This window comes from Natator depressus, chromosome 21 (assembly GCF_965152275.1).
Source record: "Natator depressus isolate rNatDep1 chromosome 21, rNatDep2.hap1, whole genome shotgun sequence".
In the NCBI taxonomy this organism is placed as follows: domain Eukaryota; kingdom Metazoa; phylum Chordata; order Testudines; family Cheloniidae; genus Natator; species Natator depressus.
The window spans coordinates 10,201,331-10,220,922 of record NC_134254.1 but is presented as its reverse complement, the minus strand read 5'-3'; the positions used below and the strand labels follow the sequence as shown (position 1 = coordinate 10,220,922).

Here is a 19,592-nt window from a genome sequence, read left to right as displayed (position 1 = left end):
GGATTCTGAATGCAAATGTATTTGACCAGTGGGATGCAAACAGCGTTCCAAGAACATAAGGGATTCCTTAGTTAGAGCTTTAAAACCCTTTCATCTGGGTCGGCTAAGGAGTTATTAGCAATACTGGGCCAAATGAATCCCTGAGCTCAATGGGAAGTGTCACCAAGCACAAATTTGGTCCCAGTGGGCAAAATTTGCTCTCAGTTACACTGCTATAAATCTATTGAGTCTGCTTTTGCTTTCGCTGGTGTAAGCGAAATTGGAGTGGATGGAGTTACACTGGTGTGAGAGGAGAATCAGGCCCCTTGACTTTAAGGGAATGAGTCTGGATTTGCAGTGGGGTAAGTGTGAGCAGAAAGTGGCCCATAGAGTCAGACCAGCAGCTAACGTACATTGATTGATACCAGCTGGGGATCAGGGCCCAGGGCTACAATGGAATTAAATCAGTTTAAACCAGCTGGGGGGAATCAATCTGACCCTTTCCCTGCAATGGAGCTACATCCATTTACAGCAGGTGGGGATATGGCCCATGACATCTGTCTTGACAGCGTCCCTTTAAGGCTGCCAGCCTGGTTCAACTGCCCAGCTCCTGGCTGGCAGTGAAATCATTAAGCCGCTGTTTCCCCTGGAGTCCCTCATGGTTAGTGAATCCAAATAACTTTTTGTTTTCCCCTTCCCATGCCTGTTGTATTAATTGCTGCTAACAGCCCAACATGGGCCTGACACGCAGAGATAATGCTCCAGTCATCTCAACATGGGTCCTCTTTTGTACATGACACACGTAGCAATCTGTACTAACCCTTTTTTTTTGGTTGTTGTTTGCGGCGTGTGTGTGTCTGTGGGGCCATTCAGAGGGTGTTGGATTATATGCATCACCAGAGCTCGCGGGGATTCATCAGTCGTTAGGAAAGTCTTTCAGAGCGTCTGGAAATCAGTCACACTCCTTCTTACTTTGAGTGCAGGGCTTAGGTCTTGCATAGTGTCTCACTTCCCGCTCCAGCCTGTGTGCTGGCCTTGATCTGTTTTTTCTTCCTTAACCAACACACTTTGCTGCCTTAGCAGGCCTGTCCTTTAGTGCATTGACCTGACCCCAAGCCAGTTGAAATTAATTGGATTCTTTCCATTTGCCTCACTGGACTTGGGATCCAGCGTGTACTGCTGAGTTAGATATGTGGAACATCTTTCCGGACCTATCTGGTTCCAACCTGCCTGCCTTTCTGGGTGCTTGATGATTTGAAGCCAGGTTCTTACCTCACTTAAACTGATGTACATCCAGGGTGACTTGATAGCCTCTGGCTCAAAACCTGGGTAACTCAGAGCAGAAAGTTTGGTCCATGAACTGTGTTTTGGGCCACAAACAGAATGGGTCTGCTCGCTCTCCATCTAATCCCCAGTGGACATTAGTTTGCAAAAACCAGCGTACTGTTCAAAGACATGGCAGGCAGGCTCTGCTCAGGATTAGGCGCGTAGGGGAGCTGTTTGTCGACGGTGAGGTGCATTGGCAGAACTGTATGTGTTAAAATGAGGGCCAGGATAGCAGGGGATAGTGCTGCTCAGGATTGAGGGGCATTGGTAGAACTGTGTGGGAGCCCAGAACTGTGGTAACAGGGTGCTGCAGACGAAGAATGAGATGCACCAAAAGAACTGGTTGTGGAAAGCTTGCACTTAGGCTGCCTGAGTGATTCTAACCTCCAGTGCCATCCACTGCACTTAACACCCAAGAGCCTAAAAAGAGAAACTGAGGCACAAAGAGACTGGGGAAATGACTTGCCCATAATCACACAGCCTGTCAGTGGCAGAAATGGGAATAGAACCCAGGAGTCCTGACTCCTAGAGCCCTACAACCATCCCAGACAGGCTAAGGGTGGGATTCGCAAAGGTATTTAGGCACCTAACTCCCATTAATTGAGTTAGGTGCCTAAATACCTTTGCGAGTCACACCCTGAGTTGCCATAGGTTTCACAAGAAATCTATGGCAGGGCAGAGAACTGCAATTGGGTCTCCTGAGTCCAGGTAGTGCCCTAATCCATGGGCCATCAGCCAGGACTGCACTGTCTAAATGCTATCAATCCTCACGCCTATTGCTGGTGCTAAAATCCACACGAGAAATGTATAAAGCAGACAGACACCATGCCACAGCTGAGCCAGAGGATGAAGTTCAGAAACTGTCTTGAGCCTCGTTTGAATCCTTGTTAGCAACTGGAGTTCACAGCCGGGAACAAATAGGGAGCTGGCCTGAAATCCAGAACTTGTGGTCAGGGGCGGGGAGATGCAAGTGGAAGATGATGCCAAAGAGGGGGCTGAGCAGGGAGGAGGGACATGTAACCGGGGCCCTGCTCCCTGGCTGCGATAGGGTGAGACGTGGGTGCTCCCCCTCTTGACGCCGTCTGATTGACACATCTCCAGCTCGCGAGGTGCCTGCCAAGCCCTTTCCATAGAAAAATGGATTATTCTACAGTCAGATTAATGGGCTTTCATTTTGCAAAACATCTGTCACCGTTAGTCCTGGACAGTGAGCGTGAAATTAGTTTTGACTGCAGAAAGGCTACGTCAGTGTGTAATATGTGACTAACATTCCAACGGCTCAGGGAGCGAGCTAGTGAATGAGCATTACCTGTTGAAAGAAGACAGGGCCGCATCTGTATGCACAGGAGAAGGGAGTGTGTGGGTGCTGGAGGGGCCTGCATGTGTTCTTATAGTCAGGTTTCCATACCATGCCCTTCGCAGGGGTATCTGAGCCCCCGTCTGTTGCCAGTGGTACGCACATATGTAGGTTTGAGTCTTGTTCCGAGAGGGGATGTGTGTAGTAGAGGGTGTGGGCGTTTCTCTGCTTCTCTCTCGAGTGATTCTAGGGCTTTCTAAACTTTGTGTTTGCCGCTGGTGTCTTGACAAGTTCGCTTGCCAGGTCTGTACTGACACTGTACGGGGAGGGCTGTCGGTGGTTTCTGCCCAGCTATGCGTTACGCTACTAGAATGCATCTGACAACCACAAAGTGGCTGAGAGGAGTGGGGAAGTTCCAGGATCAGAAGCCTCATTTTTCAGATGAGGGAAACGGAGGTACAGCGAGTGGAAGTGGCTTGCCTGCAATCACACAGCCTGTCAGTGGCGGAAATGGGAATAGAACCCTGGAGTCCTGACGCCCAGAGCCCTGCAGTAGCTACCCGACCAGGCCCTCACCAGTAGCGTGCAAAGCGATACGTTGTTTTCCTACATGCTGGACCCTGAGATGAGGCCAGATAGAGTCACAGAGTTTAAGGTCAGAAGGGGCCACCAGATCATCCAGTCTGATGTCGTGTACATCACAGCAAGATCCCTCAGCACCTGCACCTTAAACCCAACAACGGAAACTAGACCAACCAATGCCAGCCCCCAGGAGACTCGGCTGTTCTGTGCCACAGGCAGAGAAGAGGAGGGACTGAGGGGCACCAGTGCCTGAGGCCCCCGCAATGGCAGACAAATGATGTTCTTCTGTGTTTCGATGCACACATTAAATATCTGTACCTATCTGTCTTGTCCCACCCAAACTATCCCATAATGATTTCAGTCCTGACTTCCATTCGATGCTCAAGTATCCCCCCTCCCCTCTCGGTTTCCTTCTCATAGCTGACCTCCCTACCCCTATCCCCACTCCTCTGAAGTGATGAACCAAGCCCTGGGGATGCTAACCTCTTGATGCAATCACATTCCCAGGGCAATGAAACCATTCACATGCCAGCAACATCCCCCCTCCCAACCTCCCCAGATTCCACATTGCTGACTCCCGTGGTAAAGTGATGGAGGTACTGATCCCATCCCAGCACTGCTAATATGCTGATAAACTGGGGCACGACATAACACACCCTCATTCCAGCAAAGCGCTGGAGATGCCCATTTCGATTGGATGGATTGATCCCATCTCTAGGTTAAACCCAACAGCTCTTTCCCCACCCCACCGCCTTCCAGCAGCTCCAATGAATAACACAACACAGGCATGCGGAGTGGAAGCTGAAATGTCTTGCATCCTGCTCTGGAGAAGAGCTGGAGGGCTCAATTTGGTAAGGGTGCCTTTCACCTCGGCGTTGCCACTTCTATGCAAGCTCACCTGCAGTCCTGCCAGAGCATTAAGGCATGTTGGGGTGATCATATGGGTAGGGGGGCGGGAAGCTTACATGGCTGCTTCCTGTATTTTATATGTTTATGCTGAGGTCACTTAAGTTACTCCAGGTTTACACTGGGGCACTTGAGACCTGAGCCTGGCCTTAACCTGAAGACTAATCTCTGCCCTGTAAGAGGCGATTATGGAAAACAGATCCACCAAAATGCAAGATCCTTATTTTAGACAGCAGAAACCCTTCTCTGTCTCATCCTTTCCCTTTATTCCCCCGTCTGTACACCCCACTTCCTCTGTAGCCCTACGTTCCATCCATCCACCCACCCATCAAAAAAGCCATTTTTAATGCTTGTATCCATCCCATTGTTCGTTTGCTCATTTGATCTTCCATCCCGCCCATTTCTCTCCATTTAGCCTTATTCCAGATCTCCACCTGTTCCATCCGTCCTCATTTCCAACCCCGACTGATTGCTCCATCATCTTTTTATCCACATTTCCCCTCTCCTCTCGGTTGTCTTTGTCCCTAGTTGGATGTTTCTCTACGTAGAGGCAGTTGCAGAGGGAAGGGGGGATTAACGTGTCTGGGAAGGGATTCGCAGGCCTGAGCGCGTTACCTTGTGTCTTCCAGATGTACATCCAGACCATGACGCTGACCATCTCGGTGAGCCTCAGCGCCTCCGTCTCGCTGGGCATGCTGTACATGCCCAAGGTGTATATCATCCTCTTCCATCCAGAGCAGAACGTCCCCAAGCGCAAACGCAGCCTCAAGGCGGTGGTGACGGCCGCCACCATGTCCAACAAATTCACTCAGAAGGGAGGTTTCCGACCCAACGGAGAAGCCAAATCAGAACTGTGTGAAAATCTTGAAACGCAAGGTAACATCCCCTCACCCGCATGGCCAACCTTCCCCGCTGTCAAGGAAACTGGGCCAAGGCTCCTTGGTGGTGCATGGGCTGCCGGTGGGTGACTATGGCTGCTCCATTTGACTCCGCGAAAAGGATGAGCTCGTTCCTTTGCAAAGCACATTGTGGGACCCCTGGGCAGAGGGGTCAGCACAGCAACTAGGCGTCACTCCAGCCCTCAGAATGAGAGAAAGTGCTGTGTAGGGTTTGTGTGGCTCTTCGGCACAAGGGGTGAACGTCACCTGGCACAATACTGCATATTAGCCCAGTCCTGCTTCCGTGGAGGTCGAGGGGCATTGTGACATTGGCTTTAACGAGAGGAGATGGGGGCCCTGTACCAGGCAGCTGTGAAATCCAGGTGTCAGGACACTGAGGAGTTCTGATGTCTGGAATTATGGGCCCAGTGCAGCTCCCATTGAAAATCCCTGGAAAGATGCCCACCGGCTTCGGGGGTGGGGGAAGCGGGATCAAGAGATAAGAGCCATGCTTTAGTGGATTCCATCATCCCCAGAACCCCAAGGCAACGGCCTCAGTAGCTAGAGATGGGGTGCAAGTTTCAGATCCGGGTCTAAGCGTCCCCAGAAGCCAGGTGCAGGGACTTGATTTGGGCTGCTCTCTAATTATAGCCTCATAACTGAAAAAGCCTTGGCTGGTTTTTAATTTGCGAGGGCATATGGATCGGTTTTAATTTTTGAATGTCTTCTCTCACCCCTCCTGCCCTTGGAGCTGGGAGAAGCTGCTTGTTAAGCAGTCAGTCAGTGCCCCTGCCTGCCGCTCTGGTCGAAGAGCCGTCTAGCTGACCTGTCCCGAAGGGTTCTGTCTGGGTTTTCGAAGCTGCGTTTGTATTTCCCATGTTTGCGTACTGGGGCTTCACAGCTTTCACTGACTTTTCTGAATGCCTTAGGGAGCCCTTTCGGAGCCTGCCTTCACCTAAAACCCCCACAGAGACACAAGTAACCTGTGGTGAGCCGCTGAGGTTTGGGAGGGTGGATGGTCATGAACTCCAGACCCAGTGCGTTTTAACTCACCGAGCCACAGACTCATGGACACTCAAGGTGGATAAAATGTGTTAGATCATCCAGATTATGCCCCTGGTTCCCAGGTGGGATCATTGCCCCCTCCCATCACAAAAGCCACAACCATAAATTGAGACTAGTGGGCTCCTTCTGTTGCCAGTCTCCAAGGACTAGATGATCACGATGGTCCCTTCTGGCCTTAAAGTCTCTGATTCTGAACAGGCCATGGCATGAGCTCCCCTTTAGAGGGGGTCCCTGCGAGTCAGGGGTGAGGCACTTTGGTGGTACAGTGAAGGGGAAGCTAGCGCTGCAGATATGCTGTGGACAGAGGACTCCAATCTCCAGGGCTGTGAATCCAGCACTAAATTCACTGCATTTTTTGGTTTTAAATATCTCCCGGTGGGCTTTGTGCCAGAGCCCTGCTGGACAGGTTGTACAAATCAGTGGTTCTCAACCAGGGGTATGTGTATCCCTGGGGCTACGCAGAGGTCTTCCGGGGGTACATCAACTCATCTAGATATTTGCCTACTTTACAACAGGCTACATAAAAAGCACTCATGAAGTCAGTACAAACTACAATATCCTACAGACAATGACTTGTTTATACTGCTCCTATGCTATACGCTGAAATGTAAGTGCAATATTTACTTTCCAATTGATTTATTTTATATGATAAAAATGAGACAGTCAGCAATTTTTCAGTACTATTATGCTGTGATTCTTGTATTTTTATGTCTGGTTTTGTAAGCAAGTAGTTTTTAAGTGAGGTGAAATTTGGGGGTACTCAAGACAAATCAGGCTCCTGCAAGGGGTACAGTAGTCTGGAAAGGTTGCGAGCCCCTGGTAAAAATTGACTTAAAAAAGCAGAGCGTGGAGGATGACATTGTAGCAGATGAAATACCAAGACTGTCACACTGGGAACTGGTTCGTTTTCCTTAAACTCTCTCAAATCTCAAGCTTGGGACTTGTCACTGGCCCTTTGGCAAATCAACAATTCATCTGAGCTAAGAATGCTGTTTGGTTTGTTACCTGTATGAACCCCCCCAGGCAAATCATAGGTTGTAGATTTCACATAGGTTTGTATTATTCATATTGGTGTTATTTAACCTGTGTATCATGATACCACCCCAAAACCACAACCAAGCTGAGTCCCATTGTGCAAGGTGCTGTACAAACGCACAATGAATAGCCTTCCTTTCTATTGTGCATCCCTGTTCTCTCTCTCTTTCTATTCTTTCCCTAAAATACAATAGTCAGAAGAGAGAGAGGTTGGCCAGTGGTTAGGGGTCTAGCGTAGGACACCTGGGTTCAATTCCCTTCTCTGCCACAGATTTCTTTTGTGACTTTGGGTTAGTCATTTAGCATTTCTATGCCTCATTTCCCTGCCTGTAAAATAGCATGTCTTTACCTCACAGGGGTGTTGTGAGGACAAATATGTTAAAGATCATGAGATATGGCCCCCATCATAAGACGCACAGCACATGAGGCTTCTATCCTAATCAGGGCTTCTGGCTACTGCTGTAGTATAAATACATTAATAATCTAGTCATTTTTATTAGTCATTTATTAATATTAGTGAATGGGGCCAGGCTGCAAAGATGATCTGGGTTTTACGCTTCCCAAATTTCAGGGGAGTTTGGATCTGGGGATTTAGTTCTGACCCACCTCCAATATAGTTTAAAAACAATTGGCCACTTGTCTTCCTCTATTGGTATGATCGTGCAGGATAGTAAACACAGTCAGGCAGCCGTGGGACCACAGCTTGTTATGCTGATCGGTACGGTCTTGTTGTTTCCTTAGACACCCCGGTCTGTGTGTACTCACCTGTTGTCTCTTGTCATAAAGTGTCCGTCTTTGGGGCACGGGCTGTCGTTTTGCTCTGTGTTTGTACAGCTCCGAGCACAATGGGGTCCTGCTCCAGGGCTGGGGCACCTAGGGGGACCGCAATACAAGTAATAATAAAGTTTCTGTGTTCCCATCTAGGCTCCCTGTAGGTTCAATGTGCATGCAGCATGTGTGACCAAACCCAACAAATACATGGAAAGTAGACAAAAAAAAATCGGTATGAGTTTGTTTCCATAGCAACCCTCCCTCTGTTATCCCCTGGGATGGGATCCCAAAAGCGCTCTGAAGAATAACAAACCAAGGCTAATCCCGGTGCAAGGGCTGATTGTCAGCAGCACTCTATCATTGCAGCTCTCATGGACTTCAGTGGGAGCTTGGGGTGGGTTGTGTGTGCGCTTGATGCTACTGAAAGCCAGGGCTTCCTGCGGGAAGACTCCTGGACCTGCTCCTTCCCTGTGCTGCACCTCAGGTTGCCATTTCCATGAGTGCAAAGTGTGTAAACTGCTACCCCGGCTGCAAGGCACAGCGGTATTCTGATTCCGCAGAGATTTTACACTCGGCAGAGGTGTGAGCGGTACAAGGGAGTGCGGGGGAGGGCAGAATCAGGCCCTCTCTTGTATTGCTGTGCTGTGCATGCCCCTGTGGGCTAGCTGCTCATAACCATGGTCATATGGTAGAGGTGACGTCCGAGCACAGGCCTGGAAGCTCGGAAAGCCGGAGTTGTAATCCCAGTTTTGGCACCGATTCCCTCTGTGACCCTGCACAAACCATATAACCTCTCCCTGCCTCTGTTTGCACGGCTGTCATAATACTCGGGTTTTGTGGTTAATGTTGGACGGTGCAGTGTGGCGGACAACAGCTGTGTCTTTATTGCCAGTGTTGCTTCCTTGGCTTGATCCATGGCCTCATATACTCACACCCTGCTATTGTCCGCTGAGCCACACACAGTGCGGTATGGAGACTAGAATTCACCACCTTTGCCTCCAAAATTAGCTCTCTAATTTATAAGGCAAAGAAGAACCCGTGTTAACCCTTGTAGCTTCTTTAAACCCCAGACAACAGAGGCCGAGACAACCGCCAACTCATACACAATTCAAGGAGGACTGCCAAAATCCATTCAGTCATGGGCAGCATAATACTAACCCTCAAGCCAGCTTGGTTGTGTCCTGTCAGACCACAGAGTTGCTTGTGTCCCCCTTATTGTAAATAACAGATGCTCTCATTCCGTGTTGTGATGCCAGGAGCAGGCCTGGAGCATTCCTGGAGGTTCCCTGTCATTCCCGGCAGGAGATAGAGCAAATTGCTGTCGGTGCCTGTCACCTTGCCTCAGACTTGCAGGCAAAGCCGTCAAGTGGCATATGGGCCTGCAGGGAGCCCGGGTCGGTTATGACCCCCAAAGGACCCACACTTGCACCGTAACAACCATGCTCAGAAAGACAGGGCCTCCCCCACGTCTAATCTCACATGCTCCACTCTGCTCCTGGCGCTTCCCAGCCCTCCAGTGGGCCCCTCTTGTGTCTTTATCCCGTAAAGATCATTGTCAGCCAAAAATAAGCTAGAAACCTACTAATGCTCTTGCTTTGTAACAGGCACTATAAATCTGTTCTGATACTGCAGATACACGGGGAAAGCCGGTAATGACAGCTCACCAAAGGAGCTGTTATAAACATTATGAACATTATCATGTAGGGCACTTAGCACGGAGGCGCTCCAAGAGGGCTGAGATTTTGTTGACCGATAGCATGGCTGATCACTAGCGCTGACTTTGCTGTCTGACTGTGTGGGCTATTCACAGTGGGGCAGGTTGGGACAAAGGGTTTTGCATTGACTTCAGTGGGACAGCATGGGTGAGGAACTGCTCTCCAGTGGGAGGAAAAGGTTAACAGTCTGGCTCAGGAGGATTGGGGAATGCAGCCAAGCCAAATCTGCGCCTTTTTGGCTTGAATTTGCAAAAACAAGAGCTTTTGTGAGCAAGAAAGAGTCAAAAACTGTTAAATGGGTAGAATTTCAAAATGTGACATTCCACTGGGGCAAAGTTTTCACAGCAAAACAGCCAGGGAATGGAATCCTCCTGTGTTTGGGTGAGAAACCTGCCATTTCGCTAACATTTCATGAGAGGTGAAATTTGTGGGTTGCAACATAACCAGGATAGAAACCATAAATATTTTTCCATGCAATTTCATGTTTTGTTTTTCATTTCACCCTCCCTCTCCCCCTATTTGTCATTACTTCTATCTATCTATCTATTTATCTATCTAATCATCTCTTCTCTGTATCTCTGATGTAATGTCTGTCTGTCACACCTGCAATATCTATCTACCTACCCACCCCCTTCCCTCCCCGCTCTCTATGTGCTTTAAACAGATATATCAATAATCTTTGCCACCCCTTTGGGTTTCGTTATCTGTACCTTCTTTTCTCCATGGCTTCTGCCCATGCCCCTTCCAGGTTAGAGTCTGAGAGGAGGCTTGGCCAGGTGCCTTAACTAGTGCTAACTGATGGCAGAGTTGTACATGTGACTTCCCCTTGAGTGGTTTTGGATTGGTCCCAAGTTCCCCTTGTGCTCAGACCCCTCTGATCCTTCCTTTGTGCTGCCTCCCTTGCAGCCACTGAAGTCCGACAGACAAGATTTGTTTTGTTGCAGTAAGGGCCGTTCTTTTCTGTTCTGTTCTGTGTGTGGTTTTGTACCCCTCTCATCAGTGAGGTATCGGAGCGCCTTTCAATAGACTTCTTCTTTGTTCTTTCCCCTGTCTCCCTTTGACTCCCTCCAAAGTCCATTTAGCTGGTTTGTGACTCATCTCCCACTACAGGGTTCCTTTGGCTTTTGTGCCTCTCTCTGCATCCTTGCTTGTACAAAGCACTAGGAGATCCCGGGGTAGCAGGAGATAAGCATTATCAAGATACCTGACTCCAGAAGCTGCCTGTCCTTTAGTTCTCAGCCTGCACCAGCCACAGGAGGATGCGCAAAGTGTGTGTGATCCTGTCTGCCTCTAATGGCTCCTCTGTGTGTTACACTAATATCTTGGCTCACCCCAGTCTGGATCCTCTGAACTATATCAATTTGGGTCCCAGAGTCCCTGGACTATGTCCCACTATTCAGCATTTGCTCCTAAGATGTTGCTTTTCCATTGGGTTGCCCTGACTTACCCCTTTCAGAGGTGCTATTGCCAGAGCAATAACAATACTTAGCACTGATATAGCATCTTTAACACAAGGATCTCAAGGCTCCATGCAATCACTTTGTAAATAACCCTCCCAACACCCCACTGTGTTAGGTGGTCAGGTACCCGTTTAACAGAGGCACCGGGAGGTTGTGACTCCCCCAGGCTATACAGTGCATCAGTAGCAGAAGTAGGAATAGCATCCAAAATTCCGGACTCCCAGTGTCTGCTCTCACTCCTAGGCCCTGCTCTGTCTCAGGTCTTCCACCCCCAAAACGTGATGATCTATTTTATTGGGGGGGGGGTTGCAGTATGGAAACCAACCAAAAGCAGGGCCCCATTGTACCCTCCACTGACCCATAGTAAGAGACAGTCCCTACCCTAAAGAGCTGACAGTCTAAATAGACCAGACAGAATTATTACCCCATTTTACAGAGGGGGAACTGAGGCACAGAGAGATGAAGTGACAGGATTACACAGGAGCTAGGAACTGATCCCAGTTCACTTTCCTCCCTATGTTTGAGGTGGTGGGCAATGGGAGCCCCTGCCAGCTGTATCTGTCAGCCGGCTAGTGGAAGCACACAGCAGCGAGAGACAACGCTCCGTTCTGCAGTATCTCTGGCTCCAATGTGTCTTGCATTTGCAATGTGGGTGCTCAGCCTGAATAGAAAGCTGGCACCGCGGCGTGTCGAGGACAGTCTCAGGAAGCTGATTGCATTATTAATTTGAGGGACGGGAGCGACTGTGGAGTTGTCAACTATGGGAAGGGAGGGCTGTTTTTCATTCTGTCACTGGCAGGTCACGTATCTTTAAATAAACAACAGAATAAATAATTTACAGGGCTTGATTGCAAGCAGATTGGCTATGAAAACATTTCAGTTAACAAATAGCGCTGTCAGCTCTAATTTCTTATGGCCCATCTAATTGTTATCTGAGGATAACAGCGTCTGAAATCTTCAATAAGGTTCATTTGTCAAGGATGCACCGGCACCGGGTGGAGGGGTGGGGGAGAAATAAATAAATAAGTCTCTGACTGCCACAATCTGCTGGAGCTGCTGGAGGGAAAGGGCGAGGGAATCCTGGGAAGGCTGAGAGGGAGGGAGGGAGCGAGGACCGGATGGACGCCCTCTCGGGGATTAATTGCCATCCCCCATCTCAGACACCGTAAAGCCGCCAACCAGCTGGCAGTGATATCAGCCCAGCCTTAACCATGTAGAAGGTGGGGGGAAGTCATGGGAAATCACTGTGGATAAATAAGGAAGATTTAAGGTTGGGTTTTTAAAAACAGTCTCTTTTTTTTGTGGGCATTTACAATATGTGGACACAGAGCATAATCTGCTCTGTTCATGCAATTGGGATGACCACGAGCCTATTTAGACCTGGAAAGGAGGTGCTTCTGTCTGTCTATAGTACCTAGGTGTCTTCTGGGATCAAGGTATCTGCCTGTCTGTCTTTAGTATTCTAGGAATTTCTCCTTCTCTCTCTCTGGTCTTATCTAATCTATGCATCTAAATGACCTAAACTGCACCTACAAAATGGCAGGAACCAAAAGGGTTGGGGTGGAGGGGCTGTTTGAGAGGTCCTGAAAATGGAACCTGTAGTCTGTGACCATCCTCTCCTGACCTGGTGCCTTCTGTGACAAGCTTTGCCTCCCAGAGACTCGAGCACTGCCCGGTGGGGCTGCGGGTGGGTGGCGAGGAGGATTTGCTCCTCTCGGGTGTTTTATGGGCTGGAGCGCTCATGAATTTTCCCATGGTGTCTCTGTCTTCTCCCCTCTTTGTTTATGAATGGTTGCACCCATTCACTTAGGATTATGGTGGCAACATCCAAGGAGCCGGAGGGCTGCACCAGATTTGCATAGACATTTACATATATACATTTTTAATCAGTTGTAAATGTGCAGGCCCCTAATATTTACTTGTGTTTGTGGCAAGCGAGTGGGAACCAGCAGCAGCAGCTCATGCTTTGAACCATCCCCGGAGTTAGCTGGGGAGGCAGCTGTGGGTCACACTGTAGGTCTCCTGAGGGCTGCATATGTTCACTGGGCCACAGGTCGGCCGCTCGTGGGTTAGGTTGCTGAGCAGCACGGGGCGCATCTCGGTTTGGAAGTCTAAGGCACTGGCCAAGCATGTCTTTGTTCCCCACTCGTGGCCAGCCCACGTGAAAGGTTTATGAATGTGCTAAGATCGTCATGCTAATAGACCTGGCCCTTTAGCTCAGACAGCAGCCAGATCGTTGGGGTTTTTTGTTTGTTTGTTTTTATGTAGCGGTCCCAGGTTGAGTCCCTGTAGACGAGCCATCTAGGGAAATGAGGCCATGTGCTGGCACGCACACACGTGCTAGCTGGAACCTGAAATGGAGGTGATCCTGGTGACTAAGCGAGTGGGGATCTGCACCCTGACTTTACCCTACTTTAGGTTGGTTGTCTTGAGACATGGGAGCCGAGCACCGAATCTGAGCTGTGTGGGGTGATACAAGCTTCCTGCTCTCCCTCTGCGCTTGTACCCTTCCTTCCACCTGACCAATTCCAGCGCTGCCATACCCCCCTCAGCGTTACGGCTCCGGCTTCAGGCTCCCAGTCTTGGGTCTGTCCGTTACTGCACAGGCCCCACCTCTGCCGGAGCTTTGAAACAGATCAGAGGGATGGGGGGAGGCTGATGCTCAGGCTTTTGAAACTGACAAGGGAGGGGGAGGCTGGTCCACTAGCTCTGATCTTCTTCAAAGGAAGGGTCAGCTCCAGCTTCCTCCAGCTGGAGATATTTCCCCTTAAAGCCGTAATTGAGGGCTTGTACCAGGGCATATTCATATGAAAGTAATCTCACTGGAGAGGAGAACTTTTCCACAGACCCTCTTCTAATTAGAATCCCTCTTGAAATACAGAGCAGGTCACACACTCCATCCTCTCTCTCTCTCTCATATCATTTACAGGACAAATAAATAGCCTCCAAATTGTTCCACAAAGGGATCTGTTTCCAGTGCCACCTACATCCTTAGCTTTTAAAGGAAGGGGTTTGAGAAAGGACCAGATCCCTGGCTGGGGTAAATAAATCAACATCACTCTGTCCGAGTCAATGCAACTCTGTTGGTTTACACCTGCTGAGGATCTGGCCCAGAGTTGCAATAGTCAGAGCCAAACTCCTTCCAAGTTTGGAAGTCCAGGTTTTGGTGCCATCCCCCGTGCATTGGAGATGGATCAGAACCAAAACCACAGGTCCGAGCTATGGATCTCGACCATGCTTGTGGGCCTGGTGCTGCTCTCACTTACACCAGTTTAACAACAGGGCAACATCACTGATTGAAGTGGCGTTATTCCTGATTTACCCCAGTGTCAGTCAGAGGAAAACCAGGCCCTCCATCCCCAGAATCGTCCCAATCAAAACCCTGGATCCAAAGACTGCTGAACTAACAGAGATTGTTAGCACTTTGGGGCAGGGACCATCTCATTGTACTGGGCTTAGCACAAAGGGGACTTGGCCTCTCTGCATGCCATGGTACAACTAACAGCAGCAGAATCCAGATCTAAATCCAAATGGTCCCAGTTTTTGTGGCGTTACAGGCTTCATCTGCCACCACAAGACAGCAAAATTGACTCAACAACTTTAGGCAGGGCTCTTACTCTGCTAGCAGGACAGCTCAACAAGCAAGTCGCGCATCCCTCAGCTGGGTCACACACCCTGCCACCTGCAGAGGCCTGCTTTCCAGACAGGTTCGAGCGGGGGGCTCGGACCTGGGCCCATTTGCAATACAGATCTGGGTGCTGTCTGCAAAATTTGGATCCAGACGCACCTGGGAACTTCCCAAAAGTTCAGCTCTAAAGCTTTGATCCAGCCCCTTCTCTAGTCACAGTGCTCCAGACCTGGAGAGAACCCCCTAAACCCCATGCCCTGATACCTGAAGGGGGTTCAGTGAAGATGGACCCTGGGGTCAAAGCACATGGAGTTTGGTTCTTTCAAGACCAAATCCAAATTTTCAGGGTATTGCAGAAACCAAAACCACCCCCCAAGCTTTGCTCGGCCCAAGAGATGATCTCATAGAGTTACAGGCCTTGCTTCTCGGCTACCCCATTCCTGCTTTTGAAGTGGAGAGAGGGGAAAGCAAAGGTGATTTTAAGCCACCTTTGTGCTCCCCATATTCTGGGGCCATGTGGAGCCATGCCCAGCTCCTTGTGTAAATTACAGCAGCCTCTGGGCCCTGAGAAGCGGAGAACAGACATACTGCAGGGGATTCTGGCCATGCCCCGATCCATCCCCAATGCTGGGAGCTGGGAGCAGGGCTGGGGTAGAGTCCTTACACCATCTCTATACCAGCTGGAGCTGAGCCCAAGGGGGTGGGGGTGGGGCTTCTCAGGGATCCAATTCTACCTATTCAAGCAGCGTTAAAGCTCCTTAGAGCAACTGAGAATCAGGCCCATGTGTTCACCCTGGAACTTCAAAGGGGCCAATACAGGAGGGATGTGGGGGTGGTGGGGGGTGGCCGGGGGCTTTCTCTGTCCCCATGAGGTTAATCTGTTACCATAAAAGAAGCAGGTTCCCATTGGGAAATGTCTCTTTAATTACCTGTGACTCATGCAAACTCTGGTGCCCTGAGACCAACCTGGGAAATCATTTGCCTTTTCTTTGGAAATCGCTCACAGTTTAATGCATAAAGAAAAGGAGTACCTGTGGCACCTTAGAGACTAACCAATTTATTTGAGCATAAGCTTTCGTGAGCTACAGCTCACTTCATCAGATGCATTCAGTTTAATGCATGTTGTCCCCGGCTGGGGAGAGGTGAATTGCTCCAGATGAGCCTGATTCTCCAAGTGCAGCTGCTCGCTAACTTCTGACTCCGCCTTTGCTCACTTCTATTCACGCTACCTGAGGGATTGTCCCCAAAGCGTGGGCCTGTCTCTAGGGTCCAGCTCTGCTGCGCTTGCTGGTGTTTTTGGGGAGGGGAGGGATACAAGGGAGCCACGGTTTTGCCCATTGCTGCCCACTCACTCCCTGCGCACCTGCACAGGAGTGGGAGAAGGAGCTGTTTTCATGCCCCCATCTCCACGTGATCTTTGGCAATGCAGTGGCCCACACAGGAGAGTTAGAAGCTGGGTACAGCTCACTCCTGCCTTATTCTGCCCAGAGGGCTCACAATGAGCATATTGGCTTTTGTAGTGGGTCTGCTCCAGCTTCAGTTCTCATAAGATCCTAAATCTGAGATGAACTTTTCTGCTCTGGCTGGTAATATTAATAATCTGACTTCACACTTTACAGGGCTTTTGATGATATTCAAACATAGGCAGTGCTACTTTTCGTTCTGTGTTTGTCCAGCCCCTAGCACAATGGGGTCCTGGGCAGTGAGTGGGGCTCCTAGGCATGAGGGTAATATAAATAAGAAATAATAATATCCATTTTTCAAAGCACCACACTCACTTTAACTTGTTAATAACAGGGTCCTACAGGTTAAATGGTATTTGGATGCATGGCTTCTTTAAATGTTTGGCTAAAGCTGCCAGTCTGGACTGCTTTTAAAACCCCCTTGTCTTGGGGGCTTGGCCTAAAACTAAGAGAGTGATGTTCGCTGAAGGAGTTTGATTCCTGAACTTTTGTCATGGATCAGCACTTGGAGACCAAGCGGCTCATTGTCAGAGGTGCTGATCCTATTGGGCCTGATTCTCTGCCGCCCTTCCCCTTCCACCCATGTCTAGTGGGTTGGGAATGCTCCCAAGCCAGCAGGGTAGAGTTTGCTCGCACGTTACACTGCTGTACCTGACTACGCAAGGAGCAGGGGGGCTGAGAAGCCAGCCTGCTGACTTCAGTCGCCGTTCAAGCGCCACTCTCATGAAACGCAGGCCATTCGCCTAAGGGACTCGCTCTCCTGGGTTTGTTGTTTTCTAGCGGATGAGCTGCCGCAGTGCAAGGCGGAACTGCCGCTGGTGCCACTTACAGCTTGATGTGAGGGGGTGGCAAGTTGCACGCGGTGCAAGCCCTGTGTTGCTTGGGTGCAAAGTGCCTGCGTTAGGGGCTTGCACAGGTGTAACCTCATTGCCACAACTGCAGCCAGGGCACGTTTCCCTAGTCTAGCCAGACCCGAACACCCAGAGATGGCCCGATTATCTGTAGTCAGGGTTCATCCAGGTGAGGCTTCCAAACCACTGGCTGCAGGAAGGCTGTCTCTGGTTCTTTGGGCCCCACCAGGGCTAGCGTGATGTTTGCTGCTCACAGTCCAGTGTCACAAGGGTTAAATACCAGCTGCCTCCTGCTGGCTGGGAGCTCTGTGGCTTGAGATCCCTGGGGAGTCAGGACATGGGAGTCAGCTGGGATGATTTAGTTGGGGATTGGTCCTGCTTTGAGCAGGGGATGGGACTAGATGACCTCCTGAGGTCCCTTCCAACCCTGATATTCTATGATCTCCCTCTTTGTCACTGGCTAGAGTATATCACTGGATCCCCCCTCGTCCTGTTTCCCATGAAACCTCCCTGCACTCTTCCCTGAACTCCCTCCACAAACACAGGCACCTGTTCTGGATGCTCGTCTTATTCTCCCCCCATCTTTGGCACCTCTGAGACTCCACCCTCTGCATCCTGTGTGGGGCAGGTGGAGGGTGGTCTTCCCCCTGCATCTTGGGCCTTGTAGAACTGGGGCCTCACAGCCTGATTTGCGGAGGTGCTGAACATCTGAGACTCTCCTTGGGTCCAGCGGGAGCTGAGCAATGTAGGCCGTGGCTCACTGCCTTTGCATGGAGCTGCAGAATTGACCCTGGATGCAGCAGGATGTCTCTCTGCCTGGCAGTCTTCAGAGACTCATAGGTGCTGGAACTAGGGGTGCTACCACACCCCCGGCTTGAAGTAGCAATTACAACCCAAATACATGGTTTCCGCCTTCAGCACCCCCACTATAAAAATGATCCCAGCACCACTGCAGAGACTGAGCCTTATCTTATATGCCCACCCAAGCTGTAGTGGCATAAAGGTCTGCTCAAGGTCACGGTACAGGAAGGCTTCATTAATGATATATATGTGGTTTCTCTCTCCTTCCAGCTCTGGCTACCAAACAGACTTACGTCAGCTATAGCAACCACGCAATTTAACTCCAGCTGATCACAACTACCCCAGGAGGAGTTGCTGGGGAGGAGGAGGAGAAGCTGGAGAGTTGAATCACGTTGCTCATCGCAGGAAGTCGGGGGGTGGGGAAGTTGGATTCGATTGGAAGACGGCATTGTGGGTGCCTAATTCTACTGGCTGGGCTGGTGGAGGATGCTGCTTGGGAAGATGGCCATTAACGTCGGCAAAAAAACCAACCAACCAACCAACATCAAAACACACGCCTCTCGGGAGGAGGAAGAGGAACAACCGACCAGGGTGCACGTACAGTGGGGCAGAAGTGACAGACTTTAATAAATCTTTGGGGGATTTTTTCCTGTATCTTGGAAAAATAAAAAAAAAATGCAGATACCTTTTCCCTTTTCCACAATTTGTGAGATCGTTTGTGGTTGTGAAGACTCTTTCACTTTCTCTCTCTTTTTATTTTGTTCATTTTCCATTTTTCTTTTGTTCTCTTCTTCCTCTGCCTCTCTTCACTTTTTCTCTCTCTTTTTCTCCAAGTTCTATGTGTTGCAAAAAAAAAAATTAAAGATTTAAAAAAAAAAAACAACAAAAAATTAAAATAAAATCTAGACTGTGTTCAAAGTGCTGATTTCTATAGGTGGTACAATTGATGTATGTGATGACCATATGGATTGAATTATGTCTGCTTTATGTACTGACCAATCAAAAAAAAAACCCAACAAAAAAAACCCCTAAGTTCAGTGCCTGGATGTTTATGAATTATTCGATGAAAAGTATAGAGCATGATCATTTTTATACGAGGAACTTTCTAATAAAAGACCATGGTTTTGCACTCCGCATTTGTCTTTTATTGGTACATGTCGCTGGCTGGCTCAAGGGAGGCTCTTCAGCTTATCAAAAAGAAGGCAAAGAGGTGACTTGATCGCAGTCGATAAGTACCTGTGTGGGGAAAAGGTTTCTACTATCAAATGGCTCTTTAATCTACCAGACAAAAGCAGAACAAGAGCCAGTGGCTGGAAGCTGAAATGAGATACATTCAGGCTAGAAATAAGGTGCACATTTTTAAGGGAGGTTTATTAATAGGGCTTCTGTTCTTCAGGGTTTGTTAATTTCATGGGGTGTTTCAGAGTAACAGCCGTGTTAGTCTGTATTCGCAAAAAGAAAAGGAGGACTTGTGGCACCTTAGAGACTAACCAATTTATTTGAGCATAAGCTTTCGTGAGCTACAGCTCACTTCATCGGATGCATACTGTGGAAAGTGTAGTTGATAACGTTGAGATTTATGAAGATGTCCAAAAATCTGGGAGGATGCAAGACTTTTTCCTTGTATATTCTATACATTGCTCATTACAGCAGTATATACTGTAATGAGTGGTCACTTTGTAATGTTCCCTTGTGTACTTTAACATAGTAACACACTATGTTAAAATGCCGTAGTACCTTTAGTACCCACCGCCAATAGGGGGACCCATGGATCAATTAATGCACCACACGTTTGTGAGCTCTAGAAATCACATCCTTGTAGTCTGCGTGACAAG

At 49.2% G+C, this 19,592-nt stretch overlaps 1 protein-coding gene across 3 annotated transcripts in view; it reads left to right on the top strand.

Annotated features, from left to right (window-relative positions):
• Positions 1 to 18,867, top strand: part of GRM4 (glutamate metabotropic receptor 4) — a 208,512-nt gene extending 189,645 nt beyond the window's left edge. For 2 of the 3 annotated variants that reach the window (XM_074935866.1, XM_074935867.1), the window contains exons 10-11: positions 4,720 to 4,966; positions 18,028 to 18,864. In XM_074935866.1, the coding sequence (XP_074791967.1) occupies positions 4,720 to 4,966; positions 18,028 to 18,077 (297 nt within the window). In that variant the 3' untranslated portion in view covers positions 18,078 to 18,864. Of the gene's footprint in view, positions 1 to 4,719; positions 4,967 to 18,027 lie in introns of all 3 variants that reach the window. The other variant, XM_074935868.1, reaches the window with a different exon arrangement.
• Positions 18,868 to 19,592: the final 725 nt, after the last annotated feature.